General features: G+C 41.6%; 1 protein-coding gene and 1 non-coding gene across 2 annotated transcripts in view; both read right to left on the bottom strand.

Annotated features, from left to right (window-relative positions):
• The window catches only part of camk1d (calcium/calmodulin dependent protein kinase ID), a 117,304-nt gene that overhangs the window by 21,424 nt on the left and 72,736 nt on the right, over positions 1-23,144 (bottom strand). Inside the window, exons 4-6 of the mRNA XM_011473673.3 lie at positions 9,233-9,371; positions 7,990-8,116; positions 460-535 (exon numbers count right to left, since the gene is read on the bottom strand). Coding sequence (XP_011471975.2) covers positions 460-535; positions 7,990-8,116; positions 9,233-9,371 — 342 coding nt within the window. The remainder of the gene's footprint in view (positions 1-459; positions 536-7,989; positions 8,117-9,232; positions 9,372-23,144) is intronic.
• trnaq-cug lies at positions 17,049-17,120 on the bottom strand. Its single transcript has one exon. It is a non-coding gene; the product is annotated as a tRNA-Gln (tRNA).

Here is a 23,144-nt window from a genome sequence, read left to right on the forward strand (position 1 = left end):
TTTATAAATAAACCAAATATAAAGAGTTAAAATGTGAAACACACCGACTTCTCTAGTCAAAATGGTGACAAAGGCCATTTTCCTTTCTGATATAAATTCATAAAATGTCCACAGCCTTAAATGGAATTCAACTTCAAGAAAAAAAGCGAGGGAAAAAAAATCTGAAACAGTCTGTGTTGCCCACACAGTCATCATCATCACGGGGGGTCCAATCAGCCTTACTGAGGGAAAATATGTGCAAATATAGACAGCATGGGTGAACCACGGGTGAGCACAGCTTGGGTTTAATGCTAGCCAACCTGAGCTGACCCAGCACTATTTGCTGTGGATCCACGTGTGTCATTGAAGCTGTTCAAAAGGTTCAGTTAATCTGATGTTTTCTGCTTCATCTAAGCAGACATTTTGCTCTCTGGTGAAGAAGAATTGATCGGATAAAAGAGAGGTCAGGCTGGTACTTACAGGATGTAGGCGATCACTCCAATGGACCAGCAGTCCACTGCTTTGCTGTAGGGCTTCTGAGCCAGGACCTCTGGAGCTGAAAGACAGGGTGTGAAACCATAAAAAGGTTTAATGAGACTGTTCGGAAGAAAAAAAAACATCCAGATGTTTATATGCAGCTTCATCAAAATCACACGTGGGCTCAGTTTACGGTGGGAAATTTAGACTTTCGGATTCCCACGACTCTATGGGCGTAGTTACCTTCAGCAGTTTGTGAAGAGGCTGTCCTGGTCTGAACCTCCTCAGCTGCTCTACACAACCAGCTCTAATAGAAGAGAGTTCCTCTTTTTCTTGATTCTGATTTGTGTCTGTTTGTGCACTCATTGTCTGGTGTTGGGTTCATTGTCAACTGTCCTGGTCTATCAAAAACACTGTAATAGACTTGATCCCCTTTAGGCTACCCTAAAGATTAAGGTTTTGCTTTTGTCAAAGACAAATAAAAACAGAAACAGATAATATCTGATATCCCCTGTTGGATATTCAAAGGCAATAGGAAGCCTAAATTAGGGTGTGTACCTCCAAAATCTGTGTGGCACAAAGGGACATTTGAACCTCTGTTGGATCCACCATGGGTGACCCATGGGTGAACTGCTGACTGTACCCTCAGTCGGAGTCTGACACCAGCCTCCAGTAGTTTCTTTTGAGGAACAGCAATATTTGGTACTTCTAGATCACCTGTGGACATTTTCAGCACCTTACCTTATAGGTACAGTGTGCAATGGTAGGCACCTGAGGACGTTGCTCCCCCCACCCACAGTCCAGGGGGTGTAAATAAGATGCTGATGTGCCGGCTTCCTGTTTTTGAATCAGGTAACTCGCAGAGCTGCTTTACTTGGCTGGAGTTTGGGTCATGACAGATGGTGTAAATCCTGTTTGACTGAGGGTTTGTTGTATGGACTAGGCGTGAGTTTATGCAACACACCGTTGATCGTGTCGTTGATCGGTGCCCTACTGTCCTCCTTTTTACGTCTATATACGACTTTCAGTCTGGCTAAATAATCAGGTGTGATAGCGCATTAATTCTTTTCTAGATCTCTTCCCCAAGCTTACACCCCTGTAGGTTGTATTCTTCCTGTTTGCTGTGCTTCTTTGACTTTCCTAATGCAGTGCATGTGACTGTGAACCTTCTGGCATGTTTGACGTTATTTGTGGCGTCATTTCGGTCGTCTGGTATTGTTGTGCCATAGAAACAGCCTGGGGAAAAGTGTTTGTAACCTGCATTAGTGTTGTTGTTATTTACTTGGTGCAACAAATGCAACGTTTTGAAACGACTCTTGAACTGGCTCTAAGAGTCACTCAAAAGTTAATTATAATAGCTTAAATAAATAACGGCTGTGCAATCCCTTGGGCTGTCTGCAGGCAAACACCTGTACAGGCCAAGCAACATGAAATATCAAGGTTGTAGACCGCTCAGTGAGGTGGTAGGGAGAAAGTGTTCATGCACCTTTTTTTCTATGGGCATGCTACGAGGGGCAGGTCGTAGCAACAACATCTAAGGGTAAGTACAGGTGAAGTAAGTGAGATGTCGGCATGTTGTTCTGATTTTTCATATTTTCCATCCCTCAAAACCTGCACACCTGCAAGGGGCCCGCTAGTGCTGTTCACGTGATAAGTGCGTGGTCCGTGCCTGCAGCCTGACTGTTAGTAGTGAAGAAATTAGACAATCAGATCATAGTTTGTTTGGGCATCCTACAGGCATCCTACGGACAGTTGCATATCACCTGCACACCCCATCCAGGCAGCATTTGCACGCGGTCAGTAAGGAGCCAACACTCCACCTCACTGATGACAAGAGTGCAGCGAAAAAAACTCCATACGGCAACACCTGTACGTCATGAGAGCGTGTAACTGACACTTTACCTTAGCCTACCACACACACGACAATGGTACGTCCTGTTGACCCTCATGGTTGCTGTACAAGCCACAGGGGAAATCCAAGACACACCTGCACTCCCTTTAAAGCCTTAGTTACAACTACCCTCACGGGTGGATATGGGCTGTCTGTAGGGAAAAATGGCCATGCTTTGGGTGTCTAGTCGTAGCAAACACTTAAGCAAGACGTAAGGGTAACGGTGAAGTAGGTGAGACACTTGTGTGTTGTATTTTACTCCCCTCCCCACCCCCTGAATCCTCCTGTACATGAATCCTGTGAGAGTTGTTCACGTGAAAGATTTGCGCTACCCGAGCGTCCCTTGCATAGAAATGAGGAAATTAGACAGACTGTAGTTTGTGTGGTCATCTTACAGGTATCTTATGCATCACCTGCACACTCGTTCATGCAACATGCGTGCAGGGTCATTAAGGAGGCAGTGCACGCACCCTAGTAACGACTGGAGTGCTGCATAAAGGGCAGCGTACAACAGCATCACCAATATGTCATATACAACTATTTCACGATATACTTAGCGCATTTACTGCAGCTATTTATACCTCCTTCATGTTAAGACACGACACAGTCTTTGGTGGAACCAGCCCTCGGCTCTGCAAAACTCCGCTGGAGACCAAGAAATGAGGGGTCAGGATGAAGGACTTAGACTGGAGATGGATGGATAAAAAAAGTAAACAGAGACATATGTAGAAAGACTGTAGGGAGGGAGGGACAGGATGAAATCCAACAATTTAAAGTCTGCAAGAAGCACTGTTTTTTTTTAAAGATATTGTTTGAGTGAGTGTGTATGTCTCTGAGCTTGAATCCCATTTCAGACGGATTACAGTAAAGTCTGCCAGTGTGGGGGGTGTATAAAAATGATGGTAATCATCAAGCCTTGCTGGGTTTGTGTAACCCCACACATGATTGAACATTCAACACTGCATGTGTGAACTTGGGATGACTGACCATGTGAACTTCAAACACACAGAAGCAGTGCAGTGAACAAAGGAAATATAAATGTCGTCACATGGTAGCAACATGGGCTTTGACGCATTCCTCTGACTGTCTGCAGCGATCCATAAACCGTCCATGTGTGCTCCCACAAGCTGGTGGCTAATTTGTAAACAGTGGAAAGAAGCTGAGATTCATTGAAAGCATTTTCAGTAACAAAGAAAGGGAAAGAAGAGGAGCTTTTGTAGCATCTCAAGACAGAGATCCCTTTCATTTCCCAGTGAAGGATGGTAGATGTGGTCACGGTGAAGTGGATCACAGTGGATCTGACACTAAACGGGCAGACGGTTGGTTGTAATTGTGGCAGGTTTATTAGCTCAGCTAAAGGTCCACAAATCAGGGTCAGGCAGGGGTCAATAACGAGCATGAGAGCATCAGAGAAGAAACAGGGGTAGTAAGGATCCAGGTGGAAGGCAAATGGAGTCAAAAACAAAAGAGGGTCAGGAGAAAAAAGATCAGGCCTGGATGTAACACCCAGTAATGCAGGCAGATGGGGACAAACAATACTTCTTCACACTGAGTGAGGCTCAGTGCAGTGCTTAAGTACACTGTGAGTTATTGCAAATGAAAGTCAGGTGTGTGGCATCCAGAAACTGTGCACTGGGGTTGCTGGGAGATGAAGCATATTCAGGACTCTAGAGATAATAATAATAATAATAATAATAATAATAATAATAATAATGGATTTGATTTATCTGCACTTTTTCTTGGTGCTCAAAGTGCTTACATTGTGGCCATTATTCATTCCCTCATCATTCATACTTGGTTATGGTAACTACTGTTGTAGCCTCAGCTGCCCTGGGGCAGATGGACAGAGGCGATGGTTCCCGCCGGTGATCTGACAGGATCACAGTAGAGCTGGGGCGGGCAAACCATTTGACACACGGGACACGAAAGGTTCTAAAATATGACAGAGGGGCAGATGGATGGGATGTTTCTGTATTCAATCTCATGAGAGAAAAAAATATGTTATAATATAAACTTGTGTTTTCATTTAAACTGTTAATTTACAAACAGCACAATAACAAAACACTGTTCTAAGTCTCATTGTTCATCCATCCAGTTTGATGGCTGTTTATTTAACACTGAATGCTGGCCTCTATTTTATTTTATTGCTATATTTATTCTAGTTGATTGCTATTTTCCATATCCATCCTTCTTCTATTGAATTCTTTCAGGGGGTCACAGGGTTGCTGGAGCCTATCCCATCCGCTGTCCAGCAAAGTTCCCCAGTCCATCACAGGGCAACACAGAGACAGACCGCCACACACTCCCATGTTCACACCTAAAGGACAACTCAGAGTCACCGATAGACCTGTGAAGCAGAGCTTTTCTACTGTGGGAGGAAGCCAGAGTTATCAGAGAAAACCCATAAATGCATGTGTAGACTCCACAGCTGGAATTTGAACCAGGCTTTCTTGCTGTGAAGTGAAAGTGCTAACCGCTACACTAATGTACAACCAAAGAAATGACATGCAAAGGCATTATTTAGCAGAGAAACTGCGTTCATGTGGTCTTTTCCAACTGGGAAAAGTCACTTTAGTGCAGAACTTCAGACATCATATGAATGCAGCTCAATGCCGCACCTCAATGAAAAGCCAGTGCATCTAGAGTCTATGTGGAAACACAGTAAATGCAGGGAAATAAAACATTAGCAAGGTTTATCCAAATCATTTGTTTCAGTTTGGTGGGTCAGATGGAAAAGCATTTGGCCCCCAGTCCAAAGTTTGCCCACCCCTGAATTAGAGAATAAGGAAGCAGACTGACTCGGATCCAGCGGCAATCAAACAGATCAAACGCTCTTCTAAAATCAAGATGAGTGTTTGTGAAGAAAGGAAGGGTTGTCATTGGAAACCAACATCCGAGGCCGTGCGTCCGAGTCCGAATGATGCAATTGGACAGTATGTAAATGCATCAAACAGAAAACCGTTCAAATCTCTCAAGAGAGTCACTGGCAGTTAGATTCACTGTTTTGAACTGGTTTCATGCCGTTTATTCTTTTATGTTTTATGAATGTTTAATGTTCTGTTTATTTTTCTGCGTGTTCAGCACTTAAATGAAAAAAAAGAAAAGAAATATTTTTTAATTTGTGGAAAAACTAAAAGTCAATGATACAAGTACAAGTCATTAGAAGTTTAAAAAAAGGTGTAGATTTAGACAAATGCGTTATAATTATTCCTTTACGTCCAAAACAAAAGCTAAAATTAAAGGTAACATGAATTTTAAGTTTACACGTGACAAATTCATTTTCCCTCCACACTTTTACCGTAATCATACCGTTTCATTTTACACGCGGCATACACCAAGAGGAAGACTTTCACGTCTTTTACATCCTGAACTTCAATGAAGCTGACATTTTGTTGAGGGACAGGGATGGATTTTCCTTCAGTATTCACTATCTTATGAGGTCTGCCTCGTGTGTTCTGCTTGTAATGTCTGTTCTGCATGTTATTTAAAGATAACATCCCAATGTGCAACATCAAATTATGTATTGAATATTAAAAGGCGTGTGGAAGGAAATTCTTCCAGATGATGCCATTTGCAATATTACTACAGTACATGTAGAGTTGTGCTATCGTAGGCACTTTAACATTGGGAGTTGGGTCATCTAGACCCACTAGACAGTGCTCTGAACCTTTTTTCTTCAATGATTTGTGATCTTCACTGGTGTCCATGGATTACATGAAATCTTTCCACCTTTATCCACCTTTGTCATGGTAGGGAGAACACCTCAATGGAAGGGGGGGGTCATAGGATAGCACAAGGGTTAAAAGCAACATATCAGCATTTTCTTTTTTTTAATACTTCAAAATATTTGATGTTTAAAGATTGAATCTGGAACTGTACGTGTTTCTGAGTATGAATTTGCAGCAGCTGCTCTTAACTGATCCATCATCTGTATTCTAAACTCTTCTGTGGTTTAGGGGCTGCTGGAGCCTATCCTAGCCCGGCCATTTGCTCTTGGCTCAGCTTCCTAAAATGATCTTGTTTCGATTAAGTTGTCTTCTTTTCCCTGGCAAGTGCTCTTTAACCCTGACATTTGGACGTTTTTGTTCGGTAAAAGGTCAAACAGGAAACCAGGAGGTGATACAGCAGAATGCAGTTTTGCTTCCTTCAGCATCAACTCTGGAAGATTCACACGTCCTACTGCTGTGCTGCTTAGAAGCAACAACACAGCAATTTCTATAAATGCTGCAGAAGTCACTTTTTGAACCTTAGGCTGGAAAAATATTTTCTGGTTTCCAAAAGATTTTAGAGCAGGTTGCAGTGAATGCAGTTTATTTTTCTCCCATAAGCCCAGCTGTGACGGTTCTGGTGCTCTGCTCATTAATGGAGAATGTTTTATGGACAAACGTGCACAGAAAGCTGTTTCTTACATACGTAGGTACAGGCCAGGAGTCTGCTGAAAATCTGTTACTGTCATGGGGAGGGAAAACATAGAAGTCCATCTTTAGAGCAGGCGCACTGACTAAAATGAATCATAATCTACTTATTTCAACTTATCTATTGAATTCCAAGCAAATTACCAAATGTTGTGTTTTTTTTCAAAAGCAGTCTGTAATAAGAACAATTTCTGGTTGACCATTTCAAGAGGTATTAAGTTTTTATCATTTCAATAAATCAAACCATTTAGATAAGACCATATTCTAGTTTTCTTGATAGTTAGATGCCTTTAAAAAAATAAAAATACATTTCACGTTACATGTTGTACTTAAAAAAGAAAACCCCACTATATAAGCATTCTGTACCGCTATGGGCCATTTGCATCATCTGCCCAACAGGGAAGTTGAACAATCTGATTGGAAAAAAACAGCACTGAGTATGGAATGACTATGACCTCTGCAGCTAATACAAAAAAAAAAAAAAAAAAAAAAAAAAAGGGGAACAAAATATCATTACCCCTCTGTATATTAAAGAAAAACACATTATTTTTAATCCTATGTAGGGGCAATATCGTTTCTGTCACAGCTTGTTTCAGTCATTTTGGTTTTAAGAGGATTCTGTTGAACTACAATACAAAAAATAAACATGTTCCTTAATATTTGTCAGTTTACAGTTTTTTAAATGACCATTCTTGGATCACTTCAATTCAATATAACACCCGTTTGTCCATTTGAGCAAAAGGGAACAGACAGAAGATTCTCTCACAGACGGTCAGGGCGATAACTTTGGTTTGTGACTTTACGGTTGAAACCGCCTTTTGGAATCCAGCGCTCCATCGCTCTTCGTGGGAGTTACGCCCCAAAAATAATCCAGGATAGTTGAAATCTACGACGTAGGATGTTTAAAGGCTATAAAACACACTTTTCTCTCTTGTTTAAACTCTCAAAGTTCTAACCTTCATAGAAAAATAACTCCAGCATTAAAGAATAAATACAAAGATCTGATCGCTATTGAAGATTTGTGTAAATGTGGTAAACTGAACACATTCGGTACAGGAGACACTACGCAAAGGAGATTGATTGACAAGGACAACAGCCAATCAGGATACAGAACACAATGCACCGATATTATAAAAGGCACTAATTAATAAATAATCTATGAAAAACGAGACAAGCATGAAGAATGGTACTCAACAATGGTTTTCAGGTAACCAAACCTGGCCTTACCCACGTATCCCGGGGTGCCACAGGCTGTGGACATGACGTCGCCGCTGCCTTCCATCTTAGACAGACCAAAGTCACTGATCATAATCTTGGATTCATCTTGAGGGTTGAAATACAACAGGTTCTCAGGCTGCAGGGAAAGAGGAAACACAAAAAAACTGTTTCATGAAATGTGATTGTGGTAGAAACGCAAAATAAATAGAAAATTTATCGTTATCTTGAATTCAAGCTGTGCAGTAATTCATATTGCAAAAGACGGCAAAAATCGCAATAAATGGTTACTGCAAATGTGCTAAAACAATCTTATGGCAGCTTGAACTATTAAATAAACCCATTTATGCACTTGACCAATCGGATGAAGCCCTTTTATGTTAGACGCTCGCCGCCCTGGTGGCCTAGTTTCATTAGGGCTTCACGATATGAGGAAAACTTGTGATATTAGTGATATTAGTGATTAATATTGCGATAACGATATAATTTGCGGTATGCAAACAAAAAGCAAAAGAACCAAACACATCATTCCCATTTCATTGCAAAGGTTTAAAAAGATCATAACAACATAAAAACAACATAACAAGCCTCCATCTGATTGGTCAACAACATGAAAGGGTCCATCCGATTGGTCAAATGCATTAAGGGATTTATTTGATTCGTTAAATGCTTCAAGTTGCCATAAGAGTGTTTTAGCACATTTAGAGTAACCATTTACTGCAGTTTTCGCTGTCACTGCTCAGCTTGATATTGCGATTAACGATAAATTTTATTGTGCAGGTCTAATTTGGAGTATAATTAAAGGTATGTTGACTCTTATTTCAATTAAACTGCAGTGAAATTGAAATGTTTTGCTATTTGTTCAAATACAGTATTGCAAGTTCTATTGTCATCGCAATATTGAACACTAATATTGCACATTGTGAGTTATCCTCATTATCGTGCTGCCTTAATTCCTGGTTTAGAAAGTTAAATCAAAGAAATCCTGAGACATCAGGACCGAGATAACAGTTTCTGTCTTTCTACATTTTAAACTGAGCTGCTCTATAGACCTCTGTTACTAATCATCGCTCTCCAGCAGCTGGCGCACACCACAGTGACCCATAATGCACTGCAGAAGTCAAGCCACCGCCTTTACTGCACCAGTTACTCACTGGCTGTCAGGTGAGAACAAACCACTTGAGTGGACTGATAACCAACGGGCCGAGCTTTTGTGAGTCTTTTAGTGCGTCTCTGGATGGATGCTGACTTTTACCTTCAGGTCTCGGTGCACAATGCCCAGCTTGTGCAGGTAGTTTACAGCGTCCAGAACCTGACGGATCAGCGTGCTCGCATCCTTCTCTGTGTAAAATCCTTTTTCCACAATTCGGTCAAACAGTTCTCCTCCAGAAACCCTGCAGATGAGGACAGGAAGTGTGCAGTCAAAATCCATCCTAACGTTCCTGTTTGCATACTTCAGGCAGGCTGGGCCGAGGCTTTATGGGTTACGATTTCCAGTAATTTATGAGCTGTAGAAATTTCCAGCCACGGGTGTGTGGAAGCTGAGAGCCATGTGTGACCCGGCACACTCACATGACCGGGATTCAAACGGAAGTACAGATGCTGCTTTAGATTTAGATTGATGTCAAGCACAAATGCATTCAATTCCTAACCATTTCAAATAACTAAATAGAGATATGGAAACGTTAAATTCAAGCCAGAGTTTACATTGCAATTGGATTGACCGATAAAAAACGAGTATGAATTACATGATAGAGAGAGAACTTAGTTTTGTAGTCTGAATAAATAACTGAGCAGAAGAAACTTGATATAATCCAACACCCGTCCAGTTACGGTTTTATCCCCGTAAAATACTTACAGATTTGATCATTTTAATATTTATACAACACTGTACATAAAAGCAAGCATTGGTATGATTTGAAGCACTTTTCCAAAAGTGATGGAAGACAAATAAAAAATGAGTAAAACAAGAACAGAACCGCCCCCCCCCCAAAAAAAAGCACACCTAAAAACTTTGTTTCTTTTGCTTCTTTAGTAAAAACTGACAAAATAAAGGAAAGAAAGAAAACTGTCATTTGTTCCTTCCAGGAAGTGAGGGATTAACAAATTAGTGCATTTAATGTAATTGTTTTTATAAGTAAAAAATCATTTATATAACATAAAATACATTTCATATTTTCAATATTTAATGACTGATTTTCATTGTCTTGAACATTTCTCACTCACTCACTCACTCACTCACTCACTCACTCACTCACTCACTCACTCACTCACTCACTCACTCACTCACTCACTCACTCACTCACTCACTCACTCACTCACTCACTCACTCACTCACTCACTCACTCACTCACTCACTCACTCACTCACTCACTCACTCACTCACTCACTCACTCACTCACTCACTCACTCACTCACTCACGAAAACCCACACATGCAAACTCAACTGGGATTTGATCTCTAACCTTCTCGTGAGAGCGCTAACCACTGCACCAGCATACAGACACAGCTGATAAACAACTAAAATAAGATGCAAACCAATAATGAATCAAATGTACACTTCAAGCAGAGGATTCCTGAAACTACTATATGTCTACTGTGTATTCATTCAGTAGTACCTGCACAGGTACTACTGAATACACAGAATACAGTTTATGAAGATGTAAAGTGGCTCATTAGTGAAGGCAGAACCACAGCTCCCCCTGCTGGAAGATTACCTCCAAATCTGTTCACAATATTGTATTGTTTGCTTGTAGGATGACAGCAATAAGAATATTAATCACACAAAGTGATACAGGGAAATGTTTCACGTATTGTTTATATTTGGCTGGAAAGAAAACTTTTGACTTTTTCCATGAACATAACTGAGCAAAGATAAGAAACCAAACAATTTGACGTTTCTATCCTCTGAATGAGCTGTGGATTTTAGAAATATTCACGAGAGTATCAAACTCTTAACACCTCATCACAGAGGATTCATTACTTTATTTTCCTCCTGTCATGATATTTTGACTTGCAGATGATGTGGGTTGCAAATCCTTTGCAGTTTGACATTTAGGAACATTGTTTTTAAAGTTTTTCACATTATTTTATCCACTTCTTTCACAAATTGGGCATCTTTACTTTACTCTCTGAGACCGTCCTTTTATAACTACATATGTGACTGTCCTATTGTCTGTTTGCAGATTTCCCACCATTTTTGAAGAGATTATTTATCAGATAAAAAATAAAAAATCTAGCCACAGGGGTTGCAAGCCAGTTACTTCTGTGCCGGTCCCAAGCCCGGATAAATAGAGAGGGTTGCGTCAGGAAGGGCATCCGGCGTAAAAATTGCCAAAATAACCATGCGAATCATCCACAACACTTTAGACATACCGGATCGGTCGAGGCCCGGGTTAACAACGACCGCCACCGATGCTGTTAACCTACAGGGTGTCGGTGGAAATTTGACTACTGTTGGTGGAAGAAAGAGGGGAGGCAGAAGGGTCCGTGGCCAGAGAGAGAAGGGAAAAGGCAGGAACATAGGTTTGAGAATAGGGACTCTTAACGTTGGCACAATGACAGGGAAAGGCAGAGAGCTGGCAGACATGATGGAGAGAAGGAAGGTAGATGTACTGTGTGTGCAGGAGACAAGGTGGAAGGGCAGCAAGGCACGTAGTATTGGAGGAGGATACAAACTGTTCTATCATGGTGTTGATAGGAAGAGAAACGGGGTAGGAGTGATTCTGAAGGGGGAGTTTGTAAACAGTGTTCTAGAGGTGAAAAGAGTCTCAGACAGGATGATGAGCCTAAAGTTAGAAATCGAAGGGGTGATGGTGAATGTAGTCAGTGGGTATGCGCCACAGGTTGGCTGTGAGTTAGAAGTGAAGGAGAGATTCTGGAGTGAGTTGGATGAGGTCATAGAGAGTATCCCCAGAGGAGAGAGAGTTGTTATTGGAGCAGACTTTAATGGACATGTTGGTGAGGGCAATAGAGGTGATGAGGAGGTGATGGGCAGGTTTGGTGTGAAGGAAAGGAATCTGGAGGGACAGATGGTGGTGGACTTTGTGAAGAGGATGGAAATGGCTGTAGTCAACACTTACTTCCAGAAGAGAGAGGAACATAGAGTGACATACAGAAGTGGAGGTAGGAGTACTCAGGTGGACTACATCCTATGTAGACGAGGCCATTTGAGAGAGGTTATTGACTGCAAAGTGGTGGTAGGAGAGAGTGTAGCCAGACAGCACCGCATGGTGGTGTGTAAGATGACTCTGGAGGTCAGGAAGAAGAAGAGAGGGAAAACAGAAAAGAAGACCAAGTGGTGGAAGCTGCAGAATGAAGAAACTTGTGAGGAATTTAGGCAGAAGTTGAGACAGGTCCTGGGTGGTCAGCATGAGCTTCCAGATGACTGGGAAACTACAGCAGAGATTATCAGGGAAACAGGTAGGAAGGTGCTAGGTGTGTCATCTGGAAAGAATTCCTATTACTCCAGAGTAAAGAGTAAACTTCCTATTACTCTGGCCTGATTCACTCTAACCGACATAGCTCTAAGACCCTTTACTCAATTCTATCTAATATAACCAAACCCCCTGATTCTCTCCCTAATCATCTCTCCTCACCTGACTTTTGTAACGCTTTGATGTCCTTCTTTGTTTCTAAGATCTCTACAATTCATCAACAGCTCACAAGCCAAGCTGCAGTCTCTGGAGTGGACACCTTCACTCCACCCTCGGTTCTGACAACCTTTTCAAGATTTTCACTTCCTTCTGTACAAACCATTTCTGACCTCATCACAAACTCTAAACCTTCCACCTGCCAACTGGATCCCATTCCTACATCTCTTGTTAAATCCTGTCTCCTTTCTCTTCTCCCATCAATTACCAACATTATTCACTCCTCTCTCATGTCTGGTATTGTTCCACATTCTCTAAAAGTCGCCTCTATAACTCCAGTTTTGAAAAAACCTGGTCTTGACCCAAATAACTTTAATAATCTTCCGCCAATCTCCAATTTACCTTTTATTTCCAAAATCCTTGAAAAAACTGTTGCTCTTCAGCTCCGTGCTCATCTTTCCAGTAACAACATCTACGAACACTTTCAATCTGGTTTCCGCCCACTCCATAGTACAGAAACAGCTCTGTTAAAAATCACAAACGACCTCCTCTTAGCTTCAGACTCCGGTTCACTGTCCATTCTCATTCTCCTTGATTTAACCGCTGCTTTTGACACCATCTCCCACAATATTCTTATTCACAGACTTCAAACTATTGGTATTTCTCACACCCCTCTGTCCTGGTTTTCTTCATACTTATCAGACCGTAGTCAATTTATCCACATTAAACCTCATATGTCAAACACCTTCACACTCTCTGTTGGTATTCCCCAGGGCTCTGTCCTAGGTCCCCTTCTCTTCATCATTTACATCCTCCCTCTTGGTTCTGTCTTCCATAAACACAACATTAATTTCCATTGCTATGCGGACGACACCCAGCTCTACATTTCTACGAAACCCTCCTCATCACTTCCTCCTTCCTCCCTTACCCTCTGTCTGCAAGAAATCCATTCCTGGTTCTCTTGCAATTTTCTGAAACTTAACAGTTCCAAAACTGAAGTCCTCCTTATAGGCACTCCATCCACTATTTCCAAATCCAATAGCTTCTCCATCTCTATCAACGACTTCTCTGTTCTTCCCTCCCCCCAGGTAAAGAGTCTGGGTGTCATCCTCGACAGCTCACTTTCGTTCCAATCTCATATTAATAACATCACCCGTTCTGCTTACTTTCATCTCCGCAATACATCTCGTCTCCGCCCTTCTCTCACACCTCATACAACTGCTGTACTTGTTCATAGTCTTGTTACGTCTCGGATCGATTATTGTAATTCCCTCCTGTTTGGTTTGCCCAATAAAACACTCAAAAAATTGCAGCTTCTCCAAAATTCTGCAGCCCGCATCATCACCAGGACCCCGTTATCACACCACATCACACCAATTCTCCAAAACTTACACTGGCTTCCCATAAAACAAAGGGTTAGTTTCAAGATTCTCCTCATCACCTTCAAAGCTCTCCATAACCTGGCTCCACCCTACATTTCTCATCTTTTTCACATTTCCATTCCCTCCCGATCTCTCCGTTCCACTTCCTCTCTCCAACTCCATGTCCCACCTGCCCGTCTTGCTACCATGGGGGGCAGAGCTTTCAGTCGCTCCGCCCCTCAGCTATGGAATTCTCTTCCTCCAGATTTACGGAATACCGACACACTGCCACTATTCAAATCCAAACTCAAGACTCATCTCTTCAAACAATCATATAGTTAATCCATTCAGTTCACGCAACCTCATTTGTCTGTTTGTCTGTCTGTTTTTCTATCCTACAATTTTTTATGTATTTATCTTAAATGTTTATTTATTTATTTTTTTTATGTCTATGTTTACTCATGTTTTACTCTGTTAATTTCTTATTGATGTTTTATTCTGTTTTTCTTATTTTAACCTTGTACAGCGACCTTGGGTGACTTGAAAGGCGCTTGAAATAAAATTTATTATTATTATTATTATTAAAGAGGAAAGACGGTAAAGACACTTGGTGGTGGAATGAGGAAGTACAGGAATGCGTCCAGAGGAAGAGGTTGGCTAAAAGGAAGTGGGATGTAGAAAGGACTGAGGAAGGTAGAAAGGAGTACAAGGAAGCGCAGCGTAGAGTGAAGAGAGAGGTGGCAAAGGCCAAACAGAAAGCTTACGATGAGCTATATGACAGGTTAGACACAAAGGAAGGAGAAAAGGACTTGTACAGGCTAGCCAGACAGAGAGACAGAGATGGGAAGGACGTGCAACAGATAAGGGTGATTAAGGACAGAGATGGAAAGGTGCTAACAACCCAAGAGAGTGTACAGAAAAGATGGAAGGAGTATTTTGAGGAGCTGATGAACGAGGAAAATGACAGGGAAAGAAGGGAGGAAGATGTGGTTGTTGTGGAGCAGGAAGTAGCAGAGATTGGAAAGGATGAGGTTAGGAAGGCTCTGAAAAGGATGAAGAGCGGAAAGGCCGTTGGTCCTGATGACGTACCTGTGGAGGTATGGAAGTGCCTAGGAGAGACAGCAGTGGAATTTCTAACAAGGTTGTTCAATAGGATTCTAGAGAGTGAGAAGATGCCTGAGGAATGGAGGAGAAGCGTTCTGGTCCCGATCTTTATGAACAAGGGTGACACGCAGAACTGCAGCAACTATAGAGGAATAAAGTTGATGAGCCACACAATGAAGCTGTGGGAAAGAGTAGTGGAAGCCAGGCTTAGGAAGAAGGTGGAGATTTGTGAGCAGCAGTATGGTTTCATGCCCCGTAAGAGCACCACTGATGCCATTTTTGCTTTGAGAATGTTGATGGAAAAGTACAGAGAAGGTCAGAAGGAGCTGCATTGTGTGTTCGTAGATTCAGAGAAGGCGTATGACAGGGTGCCAAGGGAGGAGCTGTGGTACTGTATGAGGTCGTCTGGAGTGGCAGAGAAGTATGTCAGAGTAGTTCAGGACATGTATGAGAGAAGTATGACGGTGGTGAGATGTGCTGTAGGTCAGACAGAGGAGTTCAAGGTGGAGGTGGGACTACACCAAGGATCAGCTTTGAGTCCCTTTTTGTTTGCTATGGTGATGGACAGGCTGACAGACGAGGTAAGACAGGAATCTCCCTGGACAATGATGTTTGCGGATGACATTGTAATTTGCAGTGAGAGTAGAGAGCAGGTGGAGGAACAGCTAGAGAGGTGGAGGTTTGCTCTGGAAAGAAGAGGTATGAAGGTCAGTCGTAGTAAGACAGAATACATGTGTCTGAACGAGAGGGACCAAGGTAGAAGCGTTAGGTTACAGGGGGCTGAGGTGAAGAAGGTGCAGGAGTTTAAGTACTTGGGGTCAACAGTTCAGTGTGATGGGGGGTGTGGAAAAGAGGTGAAGAGGCGAGTGCAGGCAGGTTGGAGCGGGTGGAGGAAAGTGTCAGGAGTGTTGTGTGACAGAAGAGTGTCGGCAAGACTCAAAGGAAAGGTGTACAAGACAGTGGTGAGACCAGCTCTGCTCTATGGGTTAGAGACGGTAGCAGTGAGACAGAGACAAGAGGCTGAGATGGAGGTAGCGGAGATGAAGATGTTGAGGTTCTCCTTAGGAGTGACCAGGTTAGACAGGATAAGGAACGAGTACATCAGAGGGACGGCTCATGTTGCCTGTGTTAGCGACAAAGTCAGAGAAGCCAGACTGAGATAGTTTGGACATGTTCAGAGGAGGGATAGTGGATATATTGGTAGAAGGATGTTGGAGATGGAGCTGCCTGGCAGGAGGGCAAGAGGACGGCCAAAGAGGAGATATATGGATGTCTTAACAGAGGACATGAAGTTGGCTAATGTTAGGGTAGAAGATGTTCATGATAGAGTGAGGTGGAAAAGGATGATTCGCTGTGGCGACCCCTGATGGGAAAAGCCGAAAGAGAAAGAAGAAGATTTATCAGATAAAAAACACAAAAAAGTAGGTTATTTTTCATTGTTAATATTGTTGACATGAGTTTTTAATGCAGAAAGACAATGATGCTGAGTGAATTTATTCTGCCCAATCATAGAAAGAAAATGATCGAATCAACCAAAAGCAAGGTTAAAGCAAATTAACAAATATTTTTAAAAAGGGGAGAAATTTTGTTCAGTCAAGAGAAAAATAAAAATAAAAGCAGCGGGTGGCGTTGTATGGCCTGCAGGCGCCCCCGGCCTCGCCCCCCACCGCCTCTAACCTCTACCCGGTCTCACCCTTGCTGCCCGCCATCCCCCACTCACCTTTGACCCGACCCCACTTGCTGAGCAGCTACTACATTTATCTGACTCCCTCTTCTCTTTCTGTGAGGCTAACTGAGCTGTATGTGGCTAAACGTCATCAGCATCGTGGGATATTTTCTACACTGTTTTCTACACTAACATTGCAGAGCATAGAACTTTTTGAAAACAAAAAGTACGAATTTGGTTGATAGAAAATTGAAGTTGTGTATGACGACGTCTGTTATTTCTAATTCCTTAATTTGAGTTGCTGGATTGTTTAGATCCATGTAACAATGATGAGTTAAGAGAGTTTCAAGGTTCTACTGAGATTTGAACTCAGACTACTGGATTCAGAGTCCAGAGTGCTAACCACTACACCATAGAATCCTATGTCCACTTACATCCATACAGGCTTCAATAAAATAAATTCTAACAAAATGGAAAATATGACGTGACCAATTAATTAGCTGTATTTTGTACACTAACTAAAGGGTAAATATATCTTTCAAACTGAGAAAAAAATAATTTTTTGTGCTAGAGACCAGAAAAACTGAAATTATGTACGATAATGTCAGTTATTTTGAGTCCATTTCTTTGGGTTACTGTATTTATAGTTACCACCCCCCCCCCCACCCCCCCCCTTAGGGAGGTGTCCAGGAGGCATCCAGACCAGATGCCAGAGACACCTCAAAAGGCTCTTCTCGATGTTAGAGTTGATGACCCTCATCCCAGCTGCTTAACACTCTTCCATAAACCACCCAAATAGATGCTGGAGGTCCTGGCTCTTAGAAGTATCATGCAAGTAGGGATGATTTCCTTTCCTTTCCAGTTCCACAGCATTCAGAGACTTGAGGGACTTGAGGACTTCATCCACTCCTGCTGCTTTGCCACAGAGGAGCTCGTCGACGACCTCGGTGACTTCAGCTTGGCTGATCTGGTCTTCTTCATTCAGTAGAGGGTCTGGTACGATGTGTTGGGGAGGATAGGCAAACACTTCCAGGTGAGTAGAAGTGAGGATGAATTGGAGGGACTAGTAGCCATGAAAAATCTAGCAGTGTGTCGTGAAGTCTAAAGTAAAGCAGCAAAAGAGGAAAGATAAAGGTGACTTAGATGTAACAATTTCCATCCAGATTTTCTGAACCGCTCTTAGTCCGGCTTGTCACCTAGGACCTGTTTGCAATGGGAGACCCTAACAAGAGGGTTAACCCAATACAGCACAGCTTCTAGGATCACTCAAGCCCTCAAACCCCTCCACCACGGTAAGGTGGCGGTTCACGGAGAGGATTATTATTTATTTATTGATTTTATTTTTATTACAAGCATTATTTTTAGTCAATACAATATAAAAAATAACAGATTTATCAAACTCATTACAGAAATGATGAAATACATAAATAAAAAATAACACAGACTAACAAAGACATACTTAAGTCACATTTGCTTCATTAAATATAGTGATCATTAACTAAAGTCAAGTAGATCTTGATTTATAGCTTGGAAAGGAAAAGGAAGAATCAAGTTGATATAATCCCACCTCTACTGAATTAGATTATTTTATAGTTTTGCATTGTTTTCATTATGCAGTTCTGATCAGATAGTTTCTTTTCTACTAACAAAATCTGTTTTAATTATGTATGTGTGTGTGTGTATGTGTGTGTGTTTGTGCTTTTTCCTGCTTTGCTTTATTATCTTGATTTATTTCCAACAGTTTCTCTGTAAGGATCCCAACTTTCTTTCCACTCTGATCCTCAACTTGAACTCTCTGTCCATAGTTCTGTTTTGGTCAAAGAGTGTCTTCTTAATCGTCCAATCATCCATGGCCTAAAGTTTCTTCTGTTCTAGATGTGCATCTTTCTCAAACAGCTGTTAAGTCAGCTATTCTTTTTTTCTATATCATCTACATTTTCTTTTGATGTCTTGTCATCACTGGCAGCCAAATGTAAATGATAACTCTGGTTTTCATCCACCCACCCATGTTCTTAACCCGCTTTATCCCTTCTGGGGTCTTGAGGATGCTGGAGCCTGTCCCAGCTACTGTTGAGCAAAGCAACGTTTGTCTCTCTACATTCTAGATGGTTCTGCCGGCCCTCCTCCGCCCCATTCTCCACCTGGACCAATATTCTAACGTGTTCTGGCCTTCAACCAGCATCAGCGTCTAGGCTCTGGGTTTTATTCATCTATTGTCCGAGCTTATCCCACCAGAATAAAGACATCATCTGCCCAAAGCCTGACCGCCTAAAGACTATGGACTATTTCAGGAACATTTTTCTATTACACACACATCTTTATTATTTACATTCCTTAGATCTCTAATCAAACTTTATATGTATAGCACTTTTCCATTTGACCTAAATCAAAATGCTAAACATTAGAAACATTTTCCACATTTAAAAACTAAAACCCAGAAAAAAATACAAAAAAACATCATAGAATGCCCCCCCACCTCACACACCACTCAGAGACTTTGTGTGTGCGTAGTGAGTGTTTTTGTGTGTGTGTGGTGGGGGGGTAAAAAAAGGGTTTTAAAAAGTAAAGAAAAAGAACTGAAGAACTGAATGTTAGAAAAACTTATTAGACTTGACTACCTCTTCAATAAAGGCTTTTTTAATGTCCAGACATTTATTATAATTGTGATAGAATTATAATTTATTTTCTTTGAATATGTTTTTTTAGGTTGTTGATGCTTCTTTTGAAGAAATGACAACTTTTGACCTTTGACTCTAGATTTGTTTGACTGAATCTCTACTCTAATTCAGTCGACTAAAAGTATACTAAAACTAACGGAATCAACAGGACTAAATTGTGACTAAAACTAAAGCTTATCTTAATTAAAATACTATTCCTACAACTAAATTAAATTCTCTGTCACATTAACCCTGGTTTTCTTTGTCTCTGTGATTTCTGTGGCGTGGCTTAAAAAGGTTTGTGAAGCGCTTCCACAGTGATGGTTTCTGTGCTTTGGTCTGTTCAGACGGCAAAGATTCTGGTTCTTCCCTGTCCTCATGTCCTGACTCCATTGATGGAACAGGCTCTGATGGTGATGGGGGGCTGACTTCTTCCTGAGAAATCCTGAGATCTTGAGCTTCACCAGTGTCCAGAAAGTCTAGGATGGTGGTGTCCGTTTCCTCAGCCTCCTCCTGTTCTGAGACCACATGTAGTTCTGATGCTGCATTTTGTGGCTCTTCATTTTCAGTCTGAGGGGCTATGATGGCGTCAGTTCTCTCATACTCCGCCTGTTCCCAGACCACTTCTGGTTCAGAGAGATGGTTTTGTGACCATCCATTTAAATCCTGAGGTGCTAAGAACATGTCAGTTTCCTCAGCCTCCACCTGGTTATTTACCACCTCTGGTTCTGACACTTTGTTTAGTGTTTCAACACGAAGCTGGACTTCATTTGCAGAGAAACTTTGTGCAGGTTTCCCTGAAATCCCATTGACTGCAGTCTCCAATGGGATTTGGATCTCTTCCATCTTGTGTTTCAGATCTTTCTCTGCATCCTCTTCAAGTTTCAGTCTTTGTGCCAGTTGCCGATTGTAAAGGGTTTTTTCCTGCAGCTCTTTCTTCAGCAGTGCCAGTTTGTTCAATGCTTGGATATGAGCCTCTTTCTCTCTCTCCTCACATTCTGGCTGCTTTGCTTCAGCAGCTTCATTGAGATCCTTCAGTTCTTCTCTCAGAGTGACCACTTTACGTTCACACTGGGTCCTAAACTTGACCTCTTTCACCAGCTTTATGTTTTTCACATTGAGTCTATGAAGCTTATCCCCCCGATCCCTCCGGGCTTCACGTTTTTCCTTCTTCAGTTTAGAAAGATATGCGTCTTTCTCCATCAGCTGATTTCTCAGGTCTGTTATCTCTTTTTTAATGTCCTCTACATTTTCCTTAGATGCCTGGTCCTCACTGACAGCCACATTTTCATGATTATTCTGTTTATTTGTTTTTTCCAGTTGAGGACATTGATTGGCTGACTGAGGGTCGGCGCTTTTTGAACGGAATTCAGCTGGATATGGGGGGTTTCTTCTCTGGGGTGGGGGAACACAGTTGAAGGGGACATGGGGGTTTTTGTGTCCCCATCTAGGGTTCCTTTGGGGGACATGGACTGGTGGATGTGGGGGTCGCATGCCAGAGGGGGGACATGCAGGGTTGAAGGGGACATGGGGGTTTTTGTGTCCCCATCTAGGGTTCCTGTGGGGGACATGGACTGGTGCATGTTGGGTGTACATTCCAGGGGGGGGATATTCTGGGTTGAATTGGACACGGTGGTTTCTTTGCCCAAAGTGAGGATTCCCGTGAGGCCGGTAGAATCCCTGGTTTGGGTTAGTCGCGTAGTTTCTCTGATTTCCAGACATTTTCCAAACAATCTTTTGATCCTTGCAGAGCTGATCTCTTTGAATCTCAAAGTTAATACTGGCAGACAACATGACTCCTATTTATGTACTTCTGACAAGGATGTCATCTGACACGTTATGACATCACGACATGCAATATGATGCCATGACGTGACAGATGACATCATTAAATGTAAGTTCACATTATGACATCGTGTCTTGACAATGATGTCATCATGACCTAATGTGATTTATTGTATGTCATGATGTCATCTACACACACAAAAACACTCACTACGCACACACAAAATCTCTGAGTGGTGTGTGTGGTGGGGCAATATTTTATGATGTTTTTATTTTTTGTCTGGATTTTAGTTTTTAAATGTGGAAAATGTTTCTAATGTTTATCATTTTGATTTAGGTCAAATGGAAAAGTGCTTTACATATAAAGTTTGATTAGAGATCTAAGGAATGTAAATAATAAAGATGTGTGTGTAATAGAGAAATGTTCCTGAAATAGTCCATAGTCTTTAGGCGGTCAGGCTTTGGGCTAGGGCTGCACGATATGAAGAAAACTCGCGATATGCGATATTAGTAATTAATATTGCGATAACGATATAATTTGCGGTATATAAACAATTAGCCAAACAACCAAAAATATTATTCCCATTCCATTACAACAGCTTAAAAATTATACTAGAAATGACCCTTGTTGACGTTGGAGGCGAACATGCAACATAATAGGGCGCCATCCGATTAGTAAACAACGTGAAGGGGTCCATCTGATTGCTGAAATGCAGAAAGGGATTCTTTCAATCCATTAAACACTTCAAGCTGCCATAAGATTGTTTGGCCACACCTAAGGTAACCATTTATTGCAAATTTGCTGTCTTTTGCGATATGCATATTGCACAGCCTGAATTTGCGATAACGATAAATTTGCGGTATATTGTGCAGGCCTACTTTGGGCAGATGATGTCTTTATTCTGGTGGGATAAGCTCGGACAATAGATGAATAAAACCCAGAGCCTAGACGCTGATGCTGGTTGAAGGCCAGAACACGTTAGAATATTGGTCCAGGTGGAGAATGGGGCGGAGGAGGGCCGGCAGAACCATCTAGAATGTAGAAAGAGAAACATTGCTTTGCTCAACAGTAGCTGGGACAGGCTCCAGCATCCTCAAGACCCCAGAAGGGATAAAGCGGGTTAAGAATATGGGTGGGTGGATGAAAACCAGAGTTATCATTTACATTTGGCTGCCAGTGACGACAAGACATCAAAAGAAAATGTACATGATATAGAAAAAAAGAATAGCTGACTTAACAGCTGTTTGAGAAAGATGCACATCTAGAAGAGAAGAAACTTTAGGCCATGGATGATTGGACGATTAAGAAGACGCTCTTTGACAAAAACAGAACTATGGACAGACAGTTAAAGTTTAGGATCAGTGTGGAAAGAAAGTTGGGATCCTTACAGAGAAACTGTTGGAAATAAATCAAGATGCTAAAGCAAAGCAGGAAGAGGCACAAACACATACATAATTAAAACATAGATTTTCTTACAAGAAAAGAAACTATCTGATCAGAACCGTATTATGAAAACAATGCAAAACTATCATATGATGTAATTCAGTAGAGGTGGGATTATATCAACTTGATTCTTCCTTTAGTTAATCATCACTATATTTAATGAAGCAAATGTGACTTAAGTATGTCTTTGTTAGTCTGTTCATTATTTTTAATCTATGCCATTCATCATTTCTGTAATGAGTTTGATAAATCTGTTATTTTTTATTGTATTGACTACAAATAATGCTTGAAATAAAATAAAATAAATAAATAAATAATAATCCCCTCCATGAACCGCCACCTTACCGTGGTGGAGGGGTTTGAGGGCTTGAGTGATCCTAGAAGCTGTGCTGTATTGGGTTAACCCTCTTGTTAGGGTCTCCCATTGCAAACAGGTCCTAGGTGACAAGCCGGACTAAGAGCGGTTCAGAAAATCTGGATGGAAATTGTTACATCTAAGTCACCTTTATCTTTCCTCTTTTTCTGCTTTACTTCAGACTTCACAACACACTGTTCGAT

This window comes from Oryzias latipes, chromosome 23, assembly GCF_002234675.1.
Source record: "Oryzias latipes chromosome 23, ASM223467v1".
Classification (NCBI taxonomy): Eukaryota; Metazoa; Chordata; class Actinopteri; order Beloniformes; family Adrianichthyidae; genus Oryzias; species Oryzias latipes.